The following is a 26276-nucleotide window of genomic DNA, read 5'->3' on the forward strand; positions in this document are numbered from 1 at the left end:
AATTTGCTGACGACTCGTTTTGCTACCTGGAGAGAGCCCTAAGCCTTGTTTATGTAGTGCAAACTTTTCTCATCCACTTTTCATCTAATGCCTTAAACTGCATACTGCGTTTGACCAACTTACAACTGTCTCTAATCCTCTGCCCTACATGTTAGACTGACTCTTCACAAAACCAACCAAGGATACCTGCTCTGTATTTTATTAGGGTGCCAAATGGACCTTATCAATTCCATTTCATTCCAAATCCCCTCAATGCAGCATGCTACCACAAACATTCTGCTCTTTTTGACAATTAATCAGCTGTTTCTCTTTCTTCTTTGGCTACACACATACGCCTGCAATCATTATCACATCAGCACTTTTCCCTCTATATTTCTTTGTCCTTGTTCCCTTAAGAAGTATTTTAGTCTAGTTTAGTTATTCTTATGAATTGACCAAATCCTAGCAGTTTGGACTAATTCTAGCCTTATACTTAAGATTGCTTTTCATACTGAATAAATAAATTTGACAAAATTTATGCAGATACAAAAGTATGCCATTTAGGTTGACAAAAACGAAATTTTTTTAAAAACAATTACTTTCAAGTAGAAAGAAATTTGATTTTTCACTTTTTTTTTTTTTTTTTTTTTTTTGTTTATTTTTTTGTTTAAACTAGATCAAATAAACAGTTTTAACTAGATTTTTATTGTTCTCTACTAAACCATGGTTATTGATTGTCATCTGTGCGTATTCATGTTTACCCAGGGTCATTCACGTTCACCCATGCTCATCCATTATTACACTTGTTCATCCATGTTCATCTGTATTCATTCATGCTATTCGTTGATACTTTGTCAATGTCAAAATAAGAGTGAAAAATTAAGATCAAACAAAGAATGCGTTTTATTGAGTCAGAAATAGGTTCATATTTATAGATGATTGCTTGCATCAGAATACAGCATGATCTGTAGAGACCTTTATTCCATACAAGAACCTTAAATAGTAATTTACTGATTACTGCAGTACAACGATTTGCATTAAATGAAAATCGTTTGTTGTCCATTAATGTAAGTGCTTTTTTTTTTTTTTTTTTTTTTTTGGTCCAAATCAACTCCAAAGGTACCTGTATGTTAACAAACATTGTTTGTGAGTAGCTAAAGTATTTATGTATGCATAAACAGGCTTTACAAAACCTTCGTAAGTCTAAGGAAAAGACAAAGATTTGTATGGATTGCCGTCTTGTTTTACTATTAAAACATTCATCTGCCTGTAGCCTTTGTTACATGAATAAGCCTTACATCATCAAGTAGCTTACTTGAATATACTATCTTGACAAAGAATTACTTGGTTTACCTAAATTAAAAAAAAAGAGATTGTTTGCTCATAAAAGTGTCAAAGTGTTGGAAACTTATATGATACATTAAATCTAGTACGGATGACTGTACATTATCATATACTCACTGCTCTAATTTAATTACTCGTTTTATCTATAATAAAGAGACATACAGCTCAAGAGGTACAATGTCACTGGCAACCTATGAAATTTGGCCAAAATGACTTTTGATTCAAAAAGTACTACTCGTGAAAATTATCCATTTGATAACTTCTGATCTTCTATTTGACGCTACAAGGCAAAAAATAGAGCTACTGACAAGCTTAAATACTCAAAATATGTGCAAGGCACTATAGTTTTCGATCAAAGTATTTGCTTTTCAAATAGATTATGAAAATGATGAAATACAAGCAAGAACTCTCGAAACGTTTTCACACGTCAACACAGTATTTCACCAGCAATAAGGTTATATTATTTACATCAATAGGCTCAGAAAGCAAAGATCTATATTTTTTTCTATTGCACCAAAGCCTAATTTTTTTATACCGTGGGAAGAAATCATGCAATACACATAGAATGTCATAGAAAAGTGTCATTTTCCTAGAAATGTAGACAAACAACAACCAGATCTCCCTCCTTACAACATGTGCTGCAAATAGAGAATTCTGCTGAAGTTGCGAAGGAGTCTGATGATCAAAAAGATTAGTTAAATTGTGTAAGGTTCAATCAATATAAAATTAGACGTTGGCATCTGTTAGCGCAATAACTAAACTCACACAGGTTGGAAAGTACATTTTGTGTTTCTAATAAACTTATGTATTATTAACTGGCTTTATTGGTTTATCAAGAAGCAAGCTCTCTTTCTCTCTTTTGAGATACTGCAGTAGGAACCTTTTTCACTGAAGAGAACATTTGATTTAATCTGGATAATTCAGATTGAATTTGTTGTTCATTCATGGGTTGTTCCTTAGGTTGTTCCTTAGGTTGTTCCTTAGGTTGTTCTTGAACAAGTTCTTGCAGTTCTTGTTCAATATCAGATTCATCCACCTGCATATCATCCATGCACATCTTCATAGCATCTTCCATTTCTTTTTGATCTTGTAATACATCTTGTAATTGTTGCATGGCTTCATCTACAGTATCCACATTCAGACCATTTTCACCCAATAGACTCTTCAAAGTATCTGCCCCCAGATTGAATGCTTGTACAATCTAATCTTATCAGTCAATCTGAGTATTTTCATAGCAACCTTACCTGGAGATCATCATGGGATGATTCTATTTTCATCAGAATGGTATCCATGGTTTCCATTGATTTTAATCTCCTCTCAAGAACCTGTTGCAAGTTCTTTCGTTTTTTTAGACAATACAATGCCTTTGCTGTATGCCCTTTTTGCTTTTCAGCAACTGATTCTTTTGCTAATGCTTCCGATTTCTTTTGTAATTCATCCACTTGAACAGACAATGCATAACATGTAGTACGGATATTGACCAAGGCTTTATCATGAACTGTGATAGTAGCCACTTGGTTTGGACTGGAGGGAAACTTAATGACGGTATAAGTGGTACTGTATCCTTTGACTTGATCTGCTACTGCTACACCATGTTGCGAATGGAGATATTTGAGTATCAAGTGAATATCTGCATCTGTCAGTTGTATCTGATTCACAAAACAATTGCCATAACGTGCTTTAAACTGTGTCAGCGTCAATACATGGTCTGTTGCTCGTGAGGAAGGTGTCTGAAGATGATGATCCATGATGGTTTTCGCTACTGCCTTTAGTGTAGGCACTACTACATACTGTTTAGCAGGATGAGGTAAACTATCTGTAAGTACACGCCAACGCCACTCCCATGTGTGTCGAAGTACATTATCATATATCCAACCAAACCAAGTGGTTGGAGGAGCAAAGATCTGATCAAAGTTTTCGATAGGTACTAATTCTTGTTCTTTTTCCATATGATCCTACACAGAATGTGAATACAACAGGCATCCACTAACTACTTACAAACACAGCTTCAAGTGATAATGGTTTGCCTAGGATAGGTCGATGAAACTTTTCTGTGCTGGTATCTTTATCAATCACCAAAGCATAATCAGGTGAATCGAGATGGCCTTGTAGATTACAGTCAAGTATCACTCTTCGCCAAAAGTTGATATTCGTATCGTATGCAAACTTGTTAAGAAACACTAGTTTTGTAAAATCAGAATACAAGGCAGACAATCGTTCTGAATCAGGCTGACTGAATTCAACTACATTGGCTTCTAAATAGTCTTTAATCTTGGAATGTTTCTTATTCATGTGTGTGTTTTTATTAGAAGAAAAAAAAATTAAATCATAAATAGCAAGTTCATATCCATAGGATGAGAAGAAGAAAGCTGTGGTCTTTGATTATACTTTTGTTTTAGAATGAATCGAACCGAGTTCAATAATTGCAGATAAGTTTGATTTCTGTTTTGACGAAGGGCTGTAGTGATAGCATAACTCATAGCACCTGTAGCCATGCCTGCTTCTGTTGTATCAGCCGATGTTTGGTCATCTTTACAGCCAGAAAACATGATTACATCAGCAGCAGAGCCCTTTTGACGCCGAATGCGTTCTTTAGTAGTCGCACTTTGACCACTTAGACCATTCCCACTCAAGAGTTTATTGCCAATTGACATGACAGAAGATATAGCGCGTGTAGCATCGCCTGAGAGATAAGCCCTGCCTGCATTCTTGAGTGTACTACCAGTATCTCTGAAAAAGTTGGACTCTTTCAAGGCTCCCTTAGTTGAATAGACATAGGGGAGATCGAGTGCTGTGCCTGAGTGACAAGAATCAAACACGGCAGTCAATCGACACCCAACGACTAAGGGTCTTACTAGTATATCATTCATCATCTATCACTTCACATAAGTCTGTGTATGTATGCACGTATACTTTACATCATCTACAATCTGTCCATAGACTGAATGATCTACTGGATAAATAGTCTCATCATAACCATCGTCCTCATCCCCATCATAGTCTCTCATCTAACAGATATCAGCAATTTGACCCTGTATTTTGCTAACTTACTCTTCCACCATGACCACTAAAATGAAGAAAGAATGAATCATTAGGTCGATTATCATGTACAAGCCATTGCATAGCACGAATAATATTTTGTTTAGTAGGTATACTCTGTGGATCCATTTGATCATCTGTCAAGATCACCATGTCTTCTTGTCGAAAATTATACATTGAAATCAAAAAGTGTTTAACGTTATGAACATCATTAATGCAGCCCTTGAGTTCAGCTTGTTGACCAAAATAGTTGATACCAATCAATAAGGCTCGTTTTCTTCCTTGGCAGTTGGAGAGTTGAAACTGGGGTGGAGCTTGTTGATATCTTGGATCTACATGCATAATGAAATCATTGGGGTTGACACTTGAAGGTGTTCCATAAGGAACTATGGATTGTATGAGCATGGAATCATGTATAAAGCCATATGCGTTTACCTGGATGAGGAGATGGGTTATGAGAAGAGTAGGGTTGTTGAGGATAATTGGCTTGTGCAACAGTTGGATCAGAAGGTGAGAAAATTGGGTCTGGTGTATATGGCGGAGGAGGAGGAGGAGGTTGTTCCTAAACAGACTGAATATAAATACAAAATTACTTCAAAAAGATAAAGCTTACGTTTCTTGGTGGAAGAGGTGGGCCTACTGAATAATGAGGTGTTTGTCCATAAAATGGTTGTGGAGGAGGTGGAGGAGGGTAATAAGGTTGCTGCGGTGGTGGTTGACCGTAATAAGGTGAGCATTGTCCAGGAGGGTATTGACCTGGAGGAGGATATGGATTTTGTGGTTGTGGTGGTTGTGGTGGGTATTGACCTTGTGGAGGAGGGTAAGGCATATAGCCGCCTGTTGTGTAGCCTGGGCCAGAGAAGCTCATTTTGTTCGGAAAGAAGGAAAAGAAACAAAAGAATAGACTCGATAGCTATTTTTGTATTGCTCAAATTAAGCAAACATGCTAAAACTCCGTGGAAACCGGTTTATATTGACAATAAAGTTGATAGTCACAACAAATCTATTCTCACCTTCAGGCATTATATGCTACTTTGACGTATGGACCTTGACATTCTGACTTTTAAGCAAAGAGTCTCTAATACCAAAACATGATTTTAGTCTGGAACTATTGGCAAAAAGAAAAAAGAATGTTCATCAAAACAGAGAGTACATCGAACACGTATAGTAAAAGAGAAATTGAAGTGTGAGTTGCTGAACCCTCCCTTTGCATGGCATTCTTCGTTTGATCTGGGGCTCTTTCGCATATTCATAACTAATAGAAAGTCTGAGTGTGCCATTTGAGTAGTAATAATAAACAAACCTTAAAACAAACCTCTTTATCTTATCTAACTATGACAGTCTTTAGTGAAATACCTTGGACTAAGGTTGCTGAGATTGGTAACAGACTGCGCTTCCCTCATACATTGAGGATCAGCTCCCAAAACAGCGCGATTAAGTACGTACCTGAAGTCATCTTCAAATCGCATAGCTTTGAATCCGAGATGTTGAATCGTAAAGTAGCTAGCATTGTTTGTCAATTACTTACTACTGGCTCTGTTTTGTTCACCTTTCCTCCTGATACTTTTGCCAATCATGTTGCGGCTTATAAAGCAATTCAGGATACTTTCGGTAAAGTGGAAGGATTCCAGCATCTAATTGGCTACACTCCCAAGCAAAAGGCTATAGCGACTGGGATTACTGTTAAAGAGCGTACATTTTTGGTCACTCCTACCAGGGAAAGCACGGCCAAAAGCTTTGTTCATGTCGCTCTCACTCTGCTTCATATCCCTATCAGCGAGGAACTGTTGACAGGGCTACAGCAATCGCTTAGACATTATGGCACAGTTCGCCAGATCAAAAAGTTTACGTGCGAAGGTTTCTTTGATGGAAAGATCAGTTTCATCATTGATACACAAACAGCAGCTCAGAACAAGGATGGCAACGCCATTGACATTAAGGATCTGACTCGACAGCTTTATTTCAGTTACTGGGATAAGCATGTACCAGCCTCTTTTAAAGGTGCTGCACCAATTTGTTACTACCGTCGCCAAGCAAAACATGTTCGTCGCAATTGCCCTACTTTGTAGGCACAGGTGTGTTTCGAATGTGACGATAAGGGTCACATTCGACGATTTTGCAAGGCAGACTTAGGCTCGAAAGATGATTCTACCTTGTTGGCTAAATATGAAGCAGCCAAGGATAAGGCAGCCCGTCGCAAGGCACAACCAGCCCTTGGAGAGAAACCGTCTGTACCAATTTTCCGTCCTGATGGATCGTCTCACTCTCAATGGGCCTCGAATACAATGGAAGTTCATATGAATCTAGATTCTCCCGTGGTTGTTTCTCAGGATCATCATACGGACGAGGAGGAACACATTGAGGAGGAGATCGAGTCCCGAGGAATGGAGTTGGATTTAATGGAAGGAGAGCGCAACAGTACTGAGCCAGATGCGGCACGCAAACCCAGTGCTGATGGCCATGAGGCTTAATGAATAGTAACCACATTAGAATAGGCTCTCTAAATGCTCGCAGCATTTTCAAAGAGTCATCACCAAAACTCCGTAAGGAGTTTCTATCACACTTCATCTCACGCTTCTTAAAAATCGATGTTCTTTGTATTCAAGATATTTCTGTCAGTAGAGGCTCTTCATTCACTGATTTACACATTCACAAGTTCACCAATTTCGTTCTTCCTCGATTCTCTACCTATGTTACTCAATATTGCGCTATAGTTTGTATTAATACGCAACTTTCCATTAGAGATGCAACTACTTATCTAGATGGAAGGTGCATTTTTGCGAATATATATGACCGGAACGACGATTTTGTTTGTTCTGTGGTTAACATATATGCGCCAGCAGTGGAGGAAGCTCGGCCTCTTTTATACGACTCTTTAGTCACAGAGGTCCCTTTCTTCCAACCATCTTATGAAGATGTTCAACCAACTTTTATCCTAGGGGAATTCAACACTAACTTGCAATTCCAGATACGAATAACCCTCTACCTACTAATTCAACTCAAGTGAATTTTGATTCAGAGCTGGCCACTCTGCGACAGAGAACATGGGAGGACTTCAAATTCATGATACGCAACTTAGCACAATCATATTCAAGCAATTCAAAAGTCAAATCCAAGCACCTTCTGATACAACTTCAGAACAGACGAACACAACTCGTATCAGCTATTTCGATGGCTACTAGTGAAAACTCTACTCCATTCTTGTTGAGTAAACTATCTGACATTGACAAACAGATTAAACAATTGACTGAGACGAAAGCTGCCCAATATTGCATGCGAACAGCCACTCGCTGGTATACACAAGGGGGGAATAAGCAACAAGTATTTCTTTCAAGTTTTAAAATCTCGTCAAACAAAGCAAACAATTACATGTTTACAAGAATTTGATAATAGTACAATGGTCCGCGACATAGAGGATATACTGCAAGAAGCTCACCACTTCTATTCCTCCTTGCATACGCCAGACCTAATAGATTACAATGCAGCTACTCAGTTGGTTCAATCAATTCCCAGGGACAGTACTCTTTCTTCTACCGACCAAGAGTCACTCATGGAGCCGTCAGTAATAGACGAGCTAATGACCATTATTAAACATAGTCCTCTGTCTAAAAGCCCAGGGCTCGATGGTCTACCATTCAAATTTTACAAGTATCTTTGCCCTCGATCTAGGGAATTTTGATATCTTCTATCGACTATCATACAGGATGCTTTTCATGGATCTTTCCCATCCTCTTGGCCACATACAAGGTTGATATTGCTGTCCAAAAAAGGAGATCCTACTCTCCTGAAGTTGCAGTTCTGTTGGACGCTAAGAAAACCTATGATCGAGTATACTCGCAAAAAAAAAAAAAAGAAAAAAAATTCAAAACAATTAAACTTAATTACTCCTAATATCAATCGCTCGAGCAATATGCTGCAAGAAATTCGAAACGCTTTGCAAGAGCAAGTATAACCGACTTGGGACTCTTGCCAAGCAAATACGGGCACAAATGGTGGAACTACAGGACGCGGCCACCCAAATCATAAACCAAACAAGAGACCTTAGAATAAATATAGCCTAACAACTACAAGATGGTTACAAACAATTTAGACAAAATCACAAAACAATCATAGATAGACTAACTGAAGACAGAAATACCGAGCAACAAGTACTTCCAACAACTCAACTAGCCGCCGTTCTTACAAAGAACGCAAAGAAAAAAAAATACTGGGATGTTTACTATCTCAACAAAGGACGTCTTCCTCAAAGTGTAATCAGTTCCACTGTTGATCTGTCTAGACCGACTGTACAGACGATCTTGAGGGATCCATTCCTCACCATTGACGAGGTAAAAATGAAATTGAAGACTCAAGAAGTCGAGGTGAGTCAACCAACTGTTATTCATTATTCGCAGTTGGGGTTTCATTCTTACTACGCTGCTGATAAGGCAGCTTTGAGTGAGAGAAACAAGAAGACTGGCCTACGATGGGCCAAGGGTCATGCAAATTGGACTCAAGACCAGTGGAGAAGCGTGATCTGGTTGGATGAGTCTCGCTACTCTGTAAAGGGCAATGATGGTGGCATTTGAATGCTTAGAAAGGTTTGTAAGAGGTACAAGGATGCCAACATTATCCCTACTACCAAGTGAGGTAAGGGTAGTGTGATAATTTGGGGGGGTTGTTTTTGGTCGAGTTGTATTAGTCCTCTTGTGGCCTTAGAAGGTCCAGTAGGCCAAGACCAGTACATTCAGACTTTGGCTGAGGAATTTCAGCCCTGGTACTTGGAATTGATAGCTGAGCATGACAAGCAGTTCCTGCTTCAAAAAGATGGCGCTACCTGCCATACAGGTACCAAGTCTAAGCATTGGAAGAAGATCCATCTAATCAAGGCCTTTGAGTACTGGCCAGCTCAAGGTCCCGGTTTGAACCCCATCGAGTACTTGTGGTGGGGTCTTGAGAAGCAGACCGAGAGTAAAAGGGCTGGCATCAATAACACTGCCTTCAATTCGGCAGTGCTTGTTGATGAATGGGGGAAGATCAGCCTTGATCCTGCTGAACGTTTAGTGTCCAGCATGAGAGACAGATGTCAAGCTGTCATCGAGACTCGGGTGGCACTACAAAATATTAATAGACTTTTTTTAAATCAGATATGTTAAGCTAATAGACACTTGAATATCAGGCATGTCAGTGTTTTATTGAACGAGAGACAGCTTCTACTTTCATCACTTTTTTTACAGGGTTTAAAGTAAAAAGTTGGATAAATCTCTAAGGTCAAAATGCAACAAGCTCCTTTGAAAATATACTCAACATAATTCTTGTAGAGATATATTACTAAGGAATGAGTTTAGATGCATACAGGGACAACTGGACACCATCATAAAAGAAAGGGCTTCCAGAATTGACATAAAAGTAACAGGTAATTCATACAATAGCTTCATAACACAAAATACGGTTATTACTAGCTTATACATATACTCATACGCACTAAACAAAGGTTTTATAGTAATATATACATATATATTTATTCTATTCTATTCTATTTTATTTAAACTAGTAGTTGTTGTCTAAAATGTCCTGCACCTTCTTGACCTTGGCATAATAGAATTGAATACCTGCCAAATAGCCTCGTTTGATATCTTCAGCCTTAATCATTTCACCATGAAGGGGTTGGTCCAAGGTGTTGACAGCTTCATCAACAACGACTACTTCAAAGCCTTCATCCTTACCAGCAAAAACAGTAGCAGGAACACAGTTGTGAATCATCATACCAATCACAACAATCTTCTCAATACCCTTGCTCTTGAGATAATCCTTGAGACCTGTTTCCCAGAAACCATTTGAGTAGTATTTGACAATGACCTTTTCTTCGGGCAAAGGCTTAACACTTTCGTGGATTTCAGCACCAAATGAGCCAGGTACAAAGAAATTGGGAATAGGAGCGACTTCAGGCAATACATGATGAGCTACATGGACAACTTCTTTGCCATCTTTTCTGAACTTGTCGAGTACAATTCTACATTGCTCTGCTGTCTCTTCGGGCTGCCAAGTAGGGAGACTGCCGTTAGGGAAATAGTCGTTTTGGATGTCAACAAGAATAAGAGCTTCCTTCATTTTTATTGTTTTCTATAGATATAATATTTTTCCAAGTTCAAAATCTTTGATTATTTATACTGTAAATCATGATGAATAATAAGAACGGTGAAATTTACTCCACTTGTTCTGATTCGTTTGCAGCTTCTACTTATATCACTTCTCACGGGGTTTAAAATAAAATAAAAAAGTGGATGAGTCTCCAATTAGCGAGACTATATACCTTATTCGAGAATTGATTGCACATATTTAAGAAAGAATTGCATAGAAGAAATGTTTACTCCGCACAAATAGCGTCTCCAGATTGCACACAAATCAAATTCATTTGCACGATTCATATTTGGATCTAAAGCCCTCTCCCCCCCCCTCCTTCCCCCTGAAAGAGAAGTAAAGATGAGAGACATCAAGACTAACGCTGTTATAAATAACAGTATAAAAACAAGAAATTATACGAAGCATAGCAATGATAAAAAGCATGATTTTTTTGAGCTTATTTATGAAAAAGACTACACCGTTTCTAAAGCAATAAAGAAGCTGAAAATACCTTGCCGAAATGCCTACGATTGGTATAAGAAAGACCAAGATGCAATCACTGAAAACCAAGAAAAGCGAGACCTTGAAGAAGAAAAAGCAAAAAAAGAAAGTTGGTCGTCCCAAGATTTTGTGTGATAAACATAAAGAGTTCCTCTTGGAAAAGTATGGTGAAGATTCTAAAGCTACAGTAGATGAAGCAGTGGAGAGTCTTATTTCACATTTCGTGGGCCTAAAAGCTGCAAAAACCACCGTTTATGAATTTATGACCAAAGATTGTGCTTTAACTATGAAAAAGGCACACTTTGAACCTAAAGAAAGAAAATTCAGAAAAAAAGTATTGATGCAAGATACAGCTGAGCGAGCAACTTTAGTAATACAGATATAGACTACCTTAGCAACTGTATCTTTATTGATGAATCCGCCTTCCATGTCAACTTGAGCCGCACTATGGCATGGTCTCAAAGGGGAACTCGAGCTGCTGTTGTCCAGCCCAAAGCAAGAGCTGAAACTACAGCAATTTTGGGTTCAATTTCTTCACAAGGAATTACTAACATCAAAGTAAGAGTTCCTTATACAGAGGTTTCAAAGAAAAGAAAAACTGTAGGTAAACCTAAAGCAAAGAAAGCTGTTGGAACTGTTACAGGACATTACTTCAATTTTGTTTCTACCACATTATTATGGACAATGCGCTTATACATAGCTCGGAAAAAAATTAGAAGATTAATTGAAAGTCATGGATATGGATGTGTATATCTTCCACCTTATTCTCTTGAGCTCAATCTTATTGAACAGTTTTAATCCGTCGTCAAGAGTAAAATTAAAAGGGAAAGACTTTTAAAAGAGGAAGCTTTAAGTTCAAGAATAACTGACGCCTGTAATAATGTTTATTTTGAGGATTTAAAAGTATTTTGTAGCTATTAAAACTCAAAACTTCAAGTTTGTTTAAATAAAGAGCCCTTTTACTGTGCAAAATGAGTTTGATTTGTGTGCAATCGATTTCCGAATAAGGTGTATACCCAACTTAGAAAGTCTAGCACACCAAATCCATCATAGAATAACCTTAGCAAACCAACTATTTAATAAACTTGAAAATATCAATCTATCTATTAATATCTTACTTAATCAGTATAGCTCACAACATATATATATAACTTGCAATATCTGCGACTGGTCCTTCAACGATTTGGTTTTCCGTCCGTCTTCATTGACAGCCTGACTCGATTGTTTTTTGATACCAAAATCAAGATCTCTATAAATGGATGGCTGCCTTCCGGTCGTCAACAACCCAAGATAGTCTTTCAATCTACTTCTGGATATGTCAGAAGATATTGGAGTGATCAACGCGACCCAGTTGAAATTGGTATTCCTTATCATACACCTTCCGCCCAATGCCTATCATCTTCACGATGGAGGCTCTTTTGGTTACTGGAGATTAACATGAAGGCTTTCACTCCCTGGTGGCGACTTCTGCATGATAGCTTTGCCAATGGAGGCAAGGTTCATACTTGGAAATCAACTACATTTACTTCGTCTGTTTGTATGATAGAGGAAAGTAGCTATCACTTTTTTGTTGATTGCCCAGTGAAATGGACATACTGGCAACAAATATTGACTTTTGTTCAACTGGATAATCAACTTCAAACTCCCATTGATTCATGGTTGACACTTACTTCGCTGGCAGATGAATCTAATAAGCTCCTGCTCTCAAAGACATTGGAAATATTAGGAAATGGTCTGACTGTGCTCTGGCGATACCATTACAAATGCGTATTTGACAAGGAGATATGGCACCCATCAGCACCATTCAATCTGTTTTTGACCGAACACCAGTTCTTCAATATGTAAATCAATTTTGATAAATAAAGTAATCACTTAATACAAAAAAAAAACGTCAGTTATGCTTCAAGCTGTGCTTTGAGCATTTTTGCTCTAAATGTCATATAAAACATGTTAGCCATGAACTTCTAAAAGCAACTTTTGTTATTTGGGGGTGCAAAAAGACATAGAAAGATAGAAACACAGGCATTTTATAATGCAATTGTGGAATAAATGGGCATGAGACATGCAGGATAGCTATGAGTGGAGATCGAAGTCAAAAGACAACTGCAATTCTTTGTCCCGCCGCATCTAAAAATCGAGTGTTTGCTTAGAACTGCTTAAAGACGCAGATATTCGGCTTTGATATGGTGACAAAAGCTATAGATCTTTAATTTTTGAATCTATTGATGTAAGTAGCACTGCAACTCTACTGCTAAAATCTCCAGAAAATACACAAAAATGGCTATGAGATTTCCCCCTCATATCTTGCTATTTTTATATTACGGCTACCAAACAAACACTTTGATTAAAGATTACAGCACTTGGTGTTCATTATAAGTAGTTAATCTTGTCAATAGCTTTATTTTTTATTGAGTAGCGTCAAAAACAAAATCAAAGAGTTGTCTTTTTTTTTTTTTTAAAAAAAAAAAAAAGTGTTTTATTTATTGCTTCACGTAGACGAATGTAAACCATTGTCAAGAGGTGGGTGCAAATTAAAATGTTATAATATAAAGATAAAGAAAATAACTGAAGTAGAAATAGAAGAGGTCAAGTATGGGCTAGATGATTTGGGTCATCTATATCATATATCTATTAAAATCTTGAGCGTATGTGTTTCTCTGCTATTTGTAGCCGCAGATTAACACGAGTTTGTTGCAGTAATCTTTGGGAGTCAAATGGTACATGATCAAAGTCAAAGGGTTGTCAAACGAGCCTTTCCCATGAGTAGTATCTGGATCAGAGGCCGAAATGGCCAATTTTCACAAATCGCTTTTTTGGATCAAATCGACTTTAAAGGTACCATGAATGTCAGTAAAAATAAGTTTTGGTCATGTGAAGTCTCCATGCATGTATGAATAGGCTTTATGTTACCTTTATTTGCCTAAGGAAAAGAAAAATAATTGTATGCATTGCTGTTTCCCTTACTATTGAAGCTCCTACTTGTCTGGTGTATCTGTTGCATGGATAAATAACTTACTAAAAAGTTGCTTATTTACATAAGATATTTAAGAAAGAAACTTGGCTCTTATAAACTAAAGAAAGGGATGTTTGTTCATGAAGATGTCAAAAAGTTGAGGAAAGCAACTTTAACTTCGTAGAGCATGATACATAAATAGTGACCTTTTAAGCATGCATGTAATATGACACAAACTATTATATATTTAAATGATTATTTTGATTACTCGCTCTCTTTTTTCTCTATAATGAAGATACATCGAGTTAAAAGGTACAATATCATTTGCATGGTTTAATGAAGTCGATGCCATAAAATCTTGAAAAAAGCCTCAATCATAAATTTACATAAGGCTACATGCTCCTTGATCATTAATACTACTACTAATAGAATGTATAGCAATCGTAAACATATTGGTTCTGAGAAAAAACTTCTATAAGCGCCTTAGTAAGCTTTTGAACATAAGAGTTTTTTCCTATTCCATTCTATAGTGTTATTAGAAATAGGTAGCATGCTTTTTATGAACTACATTTTTATTTCTTTAGTAAACAATAGTTAAGAACTTGTTTATTGTTGTGTGCTTATCACATTTATGTGATTAATCTCTTCATTCGATATTGGCGCATCTGGAATAAAGAAATCGGTGAGATATTCTCATGAAAATAACATCGTTTGCTTACTCCCGGATTATGTATCAATGTGTATGCTAGAAACCATCTGGTTTTGGCTCTTTGAAGTACTTTTGTAGGTGCACTTGTCATTTCTTGAGAGGCGGATGTTATGGCATCATCTATCAAAGCATGCTTGTTCAAGATCATATCCTCTTTCAGTGCTGTTATTTCGAAAATCTCCTCTTCATCTTCCTTCGCATGTCTCTTGGAGAAATATTGTTGGTGTTTTTTACATAGCCTGATGTTACTTTTTGTTGAGTATTGCTTTTGATCTAAATATGATGTACAGTGTAACAAACATTCTACAAAGACCAAGACAACAGGATTGTTGTATTCATGCTCTGCTAGTAACTGTATCATTTTTCTTTTTAAGTTTATCTTTTTTTTTGAAGGCGTTTTCTAATAACTTACCATACCACAATAAGCTGTAAACCCACCATCTCCACGACGGACACTCCATGTTTCAGCATTTCTATCTACACGAAGACTGAACAAAGGATAACGCAATATCAACTTGAGCGTTCGAATGATATAGGAAGTCAAGGCTCGCGTCATAGATGTCAGCATCATAAAATACCAATAATGTAACAAAGGAGCGCGGTTTTGAATTGTAAATCTGGATCGATTCTCTATAAATATCAAATTCGTAATCCTTTTTTGTATCAATTGAACAATAAATGCAATAAAAAAACTAGCAAAAAAGACACCGTAGCCAACATGACGAAAAAACAAGTCTCTGAGTCGATCCAGTTGAATGATAGCAGTAATAAAAACACCAATCAAACTCACTTCCACCATAAAGTAAAGCGTTCCCGTAAACCCTATCCGAAAATATCAATAGAAAATTCTCTTTTTCTTGATTACTTACCAAAGCCAATAAATACACCCAAGAAGCGAATCGCATCATCAAGGTCAAAACTGTTTTTTTTTTTAAAAAAAAAGAGGCTATATAAGTTTAAAATACACAACGTCATACTTACTCATGGTCTCTTTTCCCTTTAAATAGAGAATAGTCACCTTTTCTTAGTCGTAAGATATCCTTGGTAAATCGACGAAGAATACCCAATGAATAGATCATACAGACTGAGTATATTGTAAGAATTAAAGCAAAACAATTATTTTACTTACATCCCCCTGCTCCTAATGTAGCAAAATAGACAGCAATTTGTATTAATAGAAATGTCTTGATAGCAAATTCCATTGGATTTGGGTGATATTGGAACTGAGCAAGGTAAGGTGTCCAGCTACAGATATGAAGAGGAACAATACCACCCACACCAATCATTTGAGTCAATAAAAGAGGAATCTATTTAAAATGAGTGATAATATATATGAGTATAGTCTGGTTTACCAGTTGAACAAGACAGTACAACAATAAGGTCAATGATGTCTTTATCGCAAAAGGGATTCTATAGTAGAAGTAGGTGAGTGAATTGGTTGATAAGGACTATTTTACCTGACATGTTTGTGTACCCCAAACAGTTTTCGAATACACATCATCATAAATTCGGGTCGAGTAACATATTTGACAAGAGGAAAAAATTCAACTTGCCATATCTTAACTGTCAAGATGAGCCAAACAAGACCAAATGTCGAATTATGGTCATTGCCCTATATAGATGGTAGCGATCAATGGCTATATTAAAGCAAACAAAAGATAAGCCTTACTTTTGTTTCCTTCTTCTTTCTTGATTTTATGAGTTTGTTGACATATTCTTCTTCGATATCTTGAACCTCTAGAAATTCTATCTCGCACATAGTACAAGGTCTGAATGTTATATACCTTGTGACAAAGTAAACCAACACAGTAAAATATGCAATAAAGGTAGGTACAGCAGCGAATGAATTGACGATCAAGAATGGTAAACTACGAGCATAAGTGATAACCAAAGAAGGGAGATCTAATGATATGCGGAGCCCGAATAATACACACGTAGTAAATGCACCTACATTAAACAAAGTCAACTAAAGTAAGCACGTTGTCTATAGCTACCTAGCAAGTTTGCTATGCGAGATCGATAGCTTGCATAGTAACATAGAAACATCTTTACAAAGTTAGTACATGTTTCTGCGAATTGATTTGACATACTGGATAAAAATAAACAGCATACAAAAAAAAAGAGAGAAATAGTTCTGTAGATAGAAATGATAAATGATTTATTTTAAATGGAGTACACATACCAACTATTTTTGCTGCTCGTGGTAACCAATCATGAAAAATACTTGATTGGGAGTTGATCAAATTCCATGCTTGATTCAAAATAAATGAACCTAGAAAGAGTTGAGAAATCATTTACTGCTCTTTTTTTTTTCTTCATTACCTAGAGTTATAATGATACACATCAACACTTTATGAGAAGGAGTTCTGCATAAAAACCGAATAGGACTAAACAATAGATGAGTTTCAACAAAGCGAAACAGAAATACTTACGGTGGAAAAGAAAAATCAGATACAAAAGACATGATGCCGAAAATGATGGGAATGGTTACAAAGTTGATGAGTGATAGATATTGCAGTATAGAAGCAGCCTTGTTGCATACTCGGGTCAGTGTTGCAAGTGGGCTATACACATAGAGACCAGCGTAAATATAAGAAAAGCACATAGGATCTGCTCTTGAACCATAAAACTCAATAGACTATTCAAGGCGTATGAGTATAAGGACTATTCATTATCTTACTTACAACTCGGCGTGTGTATCTTGGTAAGGTAATATCCGGAATACTGATAGCATTGCGTAGCACACCACTCGAATGACTCCCAATGAGTTTATCCTGATAGTCAAAGAACTGATAGTTGATCATCATAGCTCTATCAAATGCTACAATCTCAAAAAAGATGGATTGTTTATCAGGATGGTGAATGGATGGGATGATAGTAAGGTTCTATAGAGAATATCAGCACATTAGTGCTTGTTTTGTGCATTTACCATAGCATTATCATCGACAAATTTCTTCATATACCATCCAGTAACAGTGATGTTTTGTTTCAATCCGCGATCAGCAATGCTTACTATCTTATTTCCTGTTTCAGCATAAGTGGATCCATCATCTTGATAAAGAAATCCCGTCTGTTTAAACCTGTTTGGTGCGCAGCACCCTCCCACTTTTTTTTACGTATTCATTAAAAGGTTGTTCAGCTAGTTTTTTTTTTGTATACTTGCCTAATGCAACCGAGACTTTGGCTGCTGTCATGGATACATTGACTATTTTTTCTGAGTGATCAATTGCTTTTAAATTATGTTACCATATTGCTGAGGATAATAGACCCAATCATCTGAATTTTCAGTCTTCCAACCGCTGTTGTTCAGCATGTTGATCTGTAGGCAGGAACCGTCCACAAACATATTTTGCTTGCTGCATAAAAAAATACATTAGCAAGAAATTACACTACAGTAAAAAGAGCTGCTTAAAGACTTTACCCATTTAAAACTTCCCAACATTGTGTCGAGAAAGCAACTATGAATCATAAAAAATAAGCTGAATAGTAACATTTTGTTTTACATACCACCATAAACCAAATCCAGCTGTAAAAAAACCAGCAACAATAGCAAAAACATTAGTTTAAACGAGACAGTATTTTAGAACTGTATTAAATCTACATTTTATACCAAGTATTTAAAGGTAATCATTTAAAGACAACTAAAGGAGATATGTAAAGTTATATCAATGAATATGAATGATATCTTACTGCTTGAAAGAGATATTTGATTTCATGATATGAATCAAACAGATAATAATCATTAAAAAAGACCATGTATGGAAATGTTCTCATGAATGTTTTCTGCTTACTTTAAAACTTGAACATTGTCTAAGAAAAAAGTATTCCTTACACTTTTACACTGTTGCGCGCGTTTATAGACATATAATCAAAAATAAAAGAGAAGTCAGGATGATTCTTTATTCAATCAAATAGACAGATGTTGTTTCTTGTTTGATATCATTTGTGTATCTCTATACCTAACAACTAAGAAAAACAACCCACTTTTTTTTTTTGAAAGTGATCTGACCGCGCCTGCATTTAAAATACAGTTTTATACCATTTTCATCCTTTTATTTTACGCACTTTATTGTGTCTATCATTATTCTTGTGCATAAGGATAACAGATCTTTGATGTGTATGTTTATTTCATTATTTTGTGCTTTTCTTTGGCAAAAAAAAAAAAAAAAAAAAAAAACTTATTCGTGTAACTGCACCTTTTGTTTGCATAATTTCTCTCTTTTCCTTTCTTTTTGGTTCAATGCAAGACAATAGAAAACAAAAAAAAAACCAAAGTTCTATTTTATAGCTTCAAAAGAGATAAAATAGAAAATAAAGATTGTTTTTCTAGTGAAAAAGAAAACTTTTACTTGTTCTTTTTAGGGATATCGATAACTGTGTAACCTAATAACTAATGCTATTGGCGAAAGTGAAACCAATTCAAATCAAGATGAAAAAGGGGGAAAGGTAAAAGATAAGCATCCTTTATAGAGTAAAAAATAATAATATTTTCATTTTCTTGATTATTATCATCATCTCCAGTTACCCGGAAAGGGATATGTTGGCCCTTTGTCTACGCCAACGACTGCGAACAGTCTCCACCATCCCTACCCTCCCCTTTCTAGGCAAAAGGATCAGATCCGAGCTTACATTCACATCTAACTAGTATAATGTCAATGGGCCCGGAAGAAGTTAAATTGAAATACTTTTCAGAAACGACCCCTTTTTATAGTTTCTTTAAAGCGGGACTGTTTTTGTCATATGATATTAGCAAAGTGCTTTATACACTTCTTTATGCAAGGACTGTTTTTTTGACTGTTTTTCTATGTGATGTCAACCTGTTTAAAGAACTTTTGTTCCTCCATACAAAATACCTTTTCATAAACACACTATTCTATAGTGCTTAGATATTTTCTCCTTACTTTAAGGATTATTCTGCTCTTTTGATCTACTTTTTGGAATTTTTTGCTCTTTCTTTTCTTTATTACTAACTTTCACTTGCAATTTCACAAAGCTTTTTTGAGCTTATATACGAATCAAGATAGACAAATATGAGCAAACGATTTATGACAAAGGTTGATTAAAAACTTTTGGAGTGTCACGTTGGACTCATCTAGACAAGATCCAAAAAAGGGAGAGGAATAGATAAGCAAAGGAAGACAATAAACGCTTGTACATCTAAATAACATCCTATTGTTAAATTATATTAGTAGAAGGAACCTTAGACATCATACCATGTACAAAGTGTAGATTGCATTGGCTTGATCAGAAAGATCGGAAGAGTTTTTTTCGACTTCGATTTTTGAGATTTAACGAATACTGAATCTTTTGGCTTTAAAAATCAACTCTAAATCTATTGATATAGTCCTTTGAGTTCAAACTGTACTACTGAACTCAGGTACAACTTTATATGTCTGATGCTACTACTTTGTAAGCTTTGGCGGCAATCAAAATCCATTATTATTATGCAGCTTTGTGAGAAAAGAGTTGCTGCATAAATGGTGCTGTCATCACAGTGCCAGTTCAATAAGCTAGTTAGACATAAACTATATGCTTTCTTACTCACTTATGTTATTTTTCTTTCCCTGTAGCCTTTAATAAGTCCTTGAAAGACGGTTTTAGAAAGTTAGCTAAGTATAATTGAGTCTAAATAGTGGTCAGGGAATGCACCAGAGTATAAAAACACTTTTCCAGTCTTTCTTTTCTCTTTTTCTTTACTTTCTTTTCTCTTTTTCTTTACTTTCTTTTGCAGCGTGTTTTTTTTGTCCTTTCAGGATAATCATTTATTCCACAATTGCATTATAAAATGCCTGTGTTTCTATCTTTCTATGTCTTTTTGCACCCCCAAATAACAAAAGTTGCTTTTAGAAGTTCATGGCTAACATGTTTTATATGACATTTAGAGCAAAAATGCTCAAAGCACAGCTTGAAGCATAACTGACGTTTTTTTTTTGTATTAAGTGATTACTTTATTTATCAAAATTGATTTACATATTGAAGAACTGGTGTTCGGTCAAAAACAGATTGAATGGTGCTGATGGGTGCCATATCTCCTTGTCAAATACGCATTTGTAATGGTATCGCCAGAGCACAGTCAGACCATTTCCTAATATTTCCAATGTCTTTGAGAGCAGGAGCTTATTAGATTCATCTGCCAGCGAAGTAAGTGTCAACCATGAATCAATGGGAGTTTGAAGTTGATTATCCAGTTGAACAAAAGTCAATATTTGTTGCCAGTATGTCCATTTCACTGGGCAATCAACAAAAAAGTGATAGCTACTTTCCTCTATCATACAAACAGACGAAGTAAATGTAGTTGATTTCCAAGTATGAACCTTGCCTCCATTGGCAAAGCTATCATGCAGAAGTCGCCACCAGGGAGTGAAAGCCTTCATGTTAATCTCCAGTAACCAAAAGAGCCTCCATCGTGAAGATGATAGGCATTGGGCGGAAGGTGTATGATAAGGAATACCAATTTCAACTGGGTCGCGTTGATCACTCCAATATCTTCTGACATATCCAGAAGTAGATTGAAAGACTATCTTGGGTTGTTGACGACAGGAAGGCAGCGTCCAATGGTCAAGCGATGGAAGATAACTGCTCGTATCAGGATATTGTGACGAAGAAGGCACCACAGGACTAGGAGGTAAAAAGTTACATTTAGCTTGAAGTGCTGTATGCAAAACGCAACTAACAGTGTCAGACAGAGAGGGCAAGAAAAGGGCATTAAAGATCCGCATCAAAGAGGTACGTCTATACTTGATGAATGAGCGATGAGCTTCAAGCATACCAGTGGTAGCATTGTAACACAATATATCTGGCACTAAGAAGGACTATTTGATGGTGGGGAGTGGTAATACAGAGTTTGTTTTGGCTTTTAATACTAATGATACAGGCAAATCCAAAAACCAATGTGCAGGCCATGATGAAGACAGCTCCAAAGGTGGCAAGCACTCCAGGAGCTTCAGTAGTTGTAGCATGGGTGTACAAACATAGCTAAATATCGCACTAGTCGTTTAATTGATGTTAGCCAAGGAGAGGTTAATACAATGACTCGCATAATATGCCATAATCGACTCAGAACTAGCACGTTGGCTGCCACAGCCATACCACATACAGATAGATGCATTTTCCTCAGATTGTCTGTGTACTGAAAAATTTTCAAGTGCAAGTCCTCAAGAAAGACGTCATATTGAGCAGGACTGGAGTAGAGAGGATAGACTAACAAAGTAGCAGCAGTATCGGATGTTTGATCATGCCAAGAGATGCCAAACGAATTACAAATAGATATCTATTCTGCAAAAGGAAGTCCACTCGGAGAGACCATGACAGTTTTAGTCACATTCGTCTTTGCATTGGAGGCTTTGGAGTACAAATCAAGAATGCGTAAAAGGTGAGGCCATTCAGCAGGCGAGGACAGAAAAATTTCCAAATCATCAGCATAGGCAACTAATGTGATAGGAGCCGACGATACTAGATGATCAGACATATTCAAAGGAGCAGGTGGGTGTCGATTGCCTATACCCAAGATCGGTATGGAGAGGCCTTTGATAATCGAGTCGGCTAGAATATATCGCAATAAAGGCTCGTAGGCTAAATTAGATAGCAAAGGTGAGAGAGGATCACATTGACGTAGCCCACGTACTTGTACAATTGGAGTGCCAAGCCATCCATTTATAGAGATCTTGATTTTGGTATCAAAAAACAATCGAGTCAGGCTGTCAATGAAGACGGACGGAAAACCAAATCGTTGAAGGACCAGTCGCAGATATTGCAAGTTATATATATATGTTGTGAGCTATACTGATTAAGTAAGATATTAATAGATAGATTGATATTTTCAAGTTTATTAAATAGTTGGTTTGCTAAGGTTATTCTATGATGGATTTGGTGTGCTAGACTTTCTAAGTTGGGTATACACCTTATTCGGAAATCGATTGCACACAAATCAAACTCATTTTGCACAGTAAAAGGGCTCTTTATTTAAACAAACTTGAAGTTTTGAGTTTTAATAGCTACAAAATACTTTTAAATCCTCAAAATAAACATTATTACAGGCGTCAGTTATTCTTGAACTTAAAGCTTCCTCTTTTAAAAGTCTTTCCCTTTTAATTTTACTCTTGACGACGGATTAAAACTGTTCAATAAGATTGAGCTCAAGAGAATAAGGTGGAAGATATACACATCCATATCCATGACTTTCAATTAATCTTCTAATTTTTTTCCGAGCTATGTATAAGCGCATTGTCCATAATAATGTGGTAGAAACAAAATTGAAGTAATGTCCTGTAACAGTTCCAACAGCTTTCTTTGCTTTAGGTTTACCTACAGTTTTTCTTTTCTTTGAAACCTCTGTATAAGGAACTCTTACTTTGATGTTAGTAATTCCTTGTGAAGAAATTGAACCCAAAATTGCTGTAGTTTCAGCTCTTGCTTTGGGCTGGACAACAGCAGCTCGAGTTCCCCTTTGAGACCATGCCATAGTGCGGCTCAAGTTGACATGGAAGGCGGATTCATCAATAAAGATACAGTTGCTAAGGTAGTCTATATCTGTATTACTAAAGTTGCTCGCTCAGCTGTATCTTGCATCAATACTTTTTTTCTGAATTTTCTTTCTTTAGGTTCAAAGTGTGCCTTTTTCATAGTTAAAGCACAATCTTTGGTCATAAATTCATAAACGGTGGTTTTTGCAGCTTTTAGGCCCACGAAATGTGAAATAAGACTCTCCACTGCTTCATCTACTGTAGCTTTAGAATCTTCACCATACTTTTCCAAGAGGAACTCTTTATGTTTATCACACAAAATCTTGGGACGACCAACTTTCTTTTTTTGCTTTTTCTTCTTCAAGGTCTCGCTTTTCTTGGTTTTCAGTGATTGCATCTTGGTCTTTCTTATACCAATCGTAGGCATTTCGGCAAGGTATTTTCAGCTTCTTTATTGCTTTAGAAACGGTGTAGTCTTTTTCATAAATAAGCTCAAAAAAATCATGCTTTTTATCATTGCTATGCTTCGTATAATTTCTTGTTTTTATACTGTTATTTATAACAGCGTTAGTCTTGATGTCTCTCATCTTTACTTCTCTTTCAGGGGGAAGGAGGGGGGGGGAGAGGGCTTTAGATCCAAATATGAATCGTGCAAATGAATTTGATTTGTGTGCAATCTGGAGACGCTATTTGTGCGGAGTAAACATTTCTTCTATGCAATTCTTTCTTAAATATGTGCAATCAATTCTCGAATAAGGTATATAGTCTCGCTAATTGGAGACTCATCCACTTTTTTATTTTATTTTAAACCCCGTGAGAAGTGATATAAGTAGAAGCTGCAAACGAATCAGAACAAGTGGAGTAAATTTCACCGTTCTTATTATTCATCATGATTTACAGTATAAATAATCAAAGATTTTGAACTTGGAAAAATATTATATCTATAGAAAACAATAAAAATGAAGGAAGCTCTTATTCTTGTTGACATCCAAAACGACTATTTCCCTAACGGCAGTCTCCCTACTTGGCAGCCCGAAGAGACAGCAGAGCAATGTAGAATTGTACTCGACAAGTTCAGAAAAGATGGCAAAGAAGTTGTCCATGTAGCTCATCATGTATTGCCTGAAGTCGCTCCTATTCCCAATTTCTTTGTACCTGGCTCATTTGGTGCTGAAATCCACGAAAGTGTTAAGCCTTTGCCCGAAGAAAAGGTCATTGTCAAATACTACTCAAATGGTTTCTGGGAAACAGGTCTCAAGGATTATCTCAAGAGCAAGGGTATTGAGAAGATTGTTGTGATTGGTATGATGATTCACAACTGTGTTCCTGCTACTGTTTTTGCTGGTAAGGATGAAGGCTTTGAAGTAGTCGTTGTTGATGAAGCTGTCAACACCTTGGACCAACCCCTTCATGGTGAAATGATTAAGGCTGAAGATATCAAACGAGGCTATTTGGCAGGTATTCAATTCTATTATGCCAAGGTCAAGAAGGTGCAGGACATTTTAGACAACAACTACTAGTTTAAATAAAATAGAATAGAATAGAATAAATATATATGTATATATTACTATAAAACCTTTGTTTAGTGCGTATGAGTATATGTATAAGCTAGTAATAACCGTATTTTGTGTTATGAAGCTATTGTATGAATTACCTGTTACTTTTATGTCAATTCTGGAAGCCCTTTCTTTTATGATGGTGTCCAGTTGTCCCTGTATGCATCTAAACTCATTCCTTAGTAATATATCTCTACAAGAATTATGTTGAGTATATTTTCAAAGGAGCTTGTTGCATTTTGACCTTAGAGATTTATCCAACTTTTTACTTTAAACCCTGTAAAAAAAGTGATGAAAGTAGAAGCTGTCTCTCGTTCAATAAAACACTGACATGCCTGATATTCAAGTGTCTATTAGCTTAACATATCTGATTTAAAAAAAGTCTATTAATATTTTGTAGTGCCACCCGAGTCTCGATGACAGCTTGACATCTGTCTCTCATGCTGGACACTAAACGTTCAGCAGGATCAAGGCTGATCTTCCCCCATTCATCAACAAGCACTGCCGAATTGAAGGCAGTGTTATTGATGCCAGCCCTTTTACTCTCGGTCTGCTTCTCAAGACCCCACCACAAGTACTCGATGGGGTTCAAACCGGGACCTTGAGCTGGCCAGTACTCAAAGGCCTTGATTAGATGGATCTTCTTCCAATGCTTAGACTTGGTACCTGTATGGCAGGTAGCGCCATCTTTTTGAAGCAGGAACTGCTTGTCATGCTCAGCTATCAATTCCAAGTACCAGGGCTGAAATTCCTCAGCCAAAGTCTGAATGTACTGGTCTTGGCCTACTGGACCTTCTAAGGCCACAAGAGGACTAATACAACTCGACCAAAAACAACCCCCCCCCAAATTATCACACTACCCTTACCTCACTTGGTAGTAGGGATAATGTTGGCATCCTTGTACCTCTTACAAACCTTTCTAAGCATTCAAATGCCACCATCATTGCCCTTTACAGAGTAGCGAGACTCATCCAACCAGATCACGCTTCTCCACTGGTCTTGAGTCCAATTTGCATGACCCTTGGCCCATCGTAGGCCAGTCTTCTTGTTTCTCTCACTCAAAGCTGCCTTATCAGCAGCGTAGTAAGAATGAAACCCCAACTGCGAATAATGAATAACAGTTGGTTGACTCACCTCGACTTCTTGAGTCTTCAATTTCATTTTTACCTCGTCAATGGTGAGGAATGGATCCCTCAAGATCGTCTGTACAGTCGGTCTAGACAGATCAACAGTGGAACTGATTACACTTTGAGGAAGACGTCCTTTGTTGAGATAGTAAACATCCCAGTATTTTTTTTCTTTGCGTTCTTTGTAAGAACGGCGGCTAGTTGAGTTGTTGGAAGTACTTGTTGCTCGGTATTTCTGTCTTCAGTTAGTCTATCTATGATTGTTTTGTGATTTTGTCTAAATTGTTTGTAACCATCTTGTAGTTGTTAGGCTATATTTATTCTAAGGTCTCTTGTTTGGTTTATGATTTGGGTGGCCGCGTCCTGTAGTTCCACCATTTGTGCCCGTATTTGCTTGGCAAGAGTCCCAAGTCGGTTATACTTGCTCTTGCAAAGCGTTTCGAATTTCTTGCAGCATATTGCTCGAGCGATTGATATTAGGAGTAATTAAGTTTAATTGTTTTG

General features: G+C 36.8%; 8 protein-coding genes across 8 annotated transcripts; 3 read left to right on the forward strand and 5 right to left on the reverse strand.

The window, feature by feature from the left end:
• Positions 1–2155: 2155 nt before the first annotated feature.
• On the reverse strand, positions 2156–3071 carry B0P05DRAFT_579416 (Snf7-domain-containing protein; the record flags this gene model as incomplete). Its single annotated transcript, XM_051581925.1, has 2 exons — positions 2156–2524; positions 2568–3071. 2 exons carry the CDS (start codon positions 3069–3071, stop codon positions 2156–2158), a joined length of 873 nt encoding a protein of 290 aa, XP_051434896.1.
• Positions 3072–3644: 573 nt separating this feature from the next.
• B0P05DRAFT_470159 (caspase domain-containing protein) lies at positions 3645–5230 on the reverse strand (the record flags this gene model as incomplete). Its single annotated transcript, XM_051574538.1, has 5 exons — positions 3645–4196; positions 4242–4331; positions 4375–4748; positions 4798–4924; positions 4976–5230. The coding sequence occupies 5 exons, from the start codon at positions 5228–5230 to the stop codon at positions 3645–3647; spliced, it is 1398 nt and encodes a 465-aa protein (XP_051434897.1).
• A 4661-nt stretch (positions 5231–9891) lies between these two features.
• B0P05DRAFT_587320 (Isochorismatase-like protein) lies at positions 9892–10452 on the reverse strand (the record flags this gene model as incomplete). Its single annotated transcript, XM_051582577.1, has 1 exon — positions 9892–10452. One exon carries the CDS (start codon positions 10450–10452, stop codon positions 9892–9894), a length of 561 nt encoding a protein of 186 aa, XP_051434898.1.
• A 532-nt stretch (positions 10453–10984) lies between these two features.
• On the forward strand, positions 10985–11350 carry B0P05DRAFT_571760 (uncharacterized protein; the record flags this gene model as incomplete). The annotated part of the gene is made up of 1 exon (XM_051581399.1): positions 10985–11350. One exon carries the CDS (start codon positions 10985–10987, stop codon positions 11348–11350), a length of 366 nt encoding a protein of 121 aa, XP_051434899.1.
• A 3197-nt stretch (positions 11351–14547) lies between these two features.
• B0P05DRAFT_579420 (uncharacterized protein) lies at positions 14548–17973 on the reverse strand (the record flags this gene model as incomplete). The annotated part of the gene is made up of 14 exons (XM_051581926.1): positions 14548–14583; positions 14638–14979; positions 15040–15449; positions 15757–15934; positions 15980–16037; positions 16085–16239; positions 16420–16574; positions 16810–16899; positions 16950–17014; positions 17200–17291; positions 17312–17512; positions 17557–17732; positions 17791–17832; positions 17874–17973. 14 exons carry the CDS (start codon positions 17971–17973, stop codon positions 14548–14550), a joined length of 2100 nt encoding a protein of 699 aa, XP_051434900.1.
• A 1266-nt stretch (positions 17974–19239) lies between these two features.
• B0P05DRAFT_542384 (uncharacterized protein) lies at positions 19240–19893 on the forward strand. Its single transcript, XM_051578309.1, has one exon. The coding sequence runs from the start codon at positions 19277–19279 to the stop codon at positions 19511–19513; it is 237 nt and encodes a 78-aa protein (XP_051434901.1). The 5' UTR covers positions 19240–19276; the 3' UTR covers positions 19514–19893.
• A 3257-nt stretch (positions 19894–23150) lies between these two features.
• B0P05DRAFT_571762 (uncharacterized protein) lies at positions 23151–23516 on the reverse strand (the record flags this gene model as incomplete). The annotated part of the gene is made up of 1 exon (XM_051581400.1): positions 23151–23516. One exon carries the CDS (start codon positions 23514–23516, stop codon positions 23151–23153), a length of 366 nt encoding a protein of 121 aa, XP_051434902.1.
• A 532-nt stretch (positions 23517–24048) lies between these two features.
• Positions 24049–24609, forward strand: B0P05DRAFT_587324 (Isochorismatase-like protein; the record flags this gene model as incomplete). The annotated part of the gene is made up of 1 exon (XM_051582578.1): positions 24049–24609. One exon carries the CDS (start codon positions 24049–24051, stop codon positions 24607–24609), a length of 561 nt encoding a protein of 186 aa, XP_051434903.1.
• Between the last annotated feature and the right edge of the window lie 1667 nt (positions 24610–26276).

This window comes from Gilbertella persicaria (assembly GCF_025201335.1).
Source record: "Gilbertella persicaria strain CBS 190.32 chromosome Unknown B0P05scaffold_20, whole genome shotgun sequence".
NCBI lineage: Eukaryota > Fungi > Mucoromycota > Mucoromycetes > Mucorales > Choanephoraceae > Gilbertella > Gilbertella persicaria.

Bases quoted from the DNA above. Each gene is read 5' to 3' on its own strand.
- B0P05DRAFT_542384 (XM_051578309.1), top strand. From the start codon at position 19,277: ATGTCAATGGGCCCGGAAGAAGTTAAATTGAAATACTTTTCAGAAACG.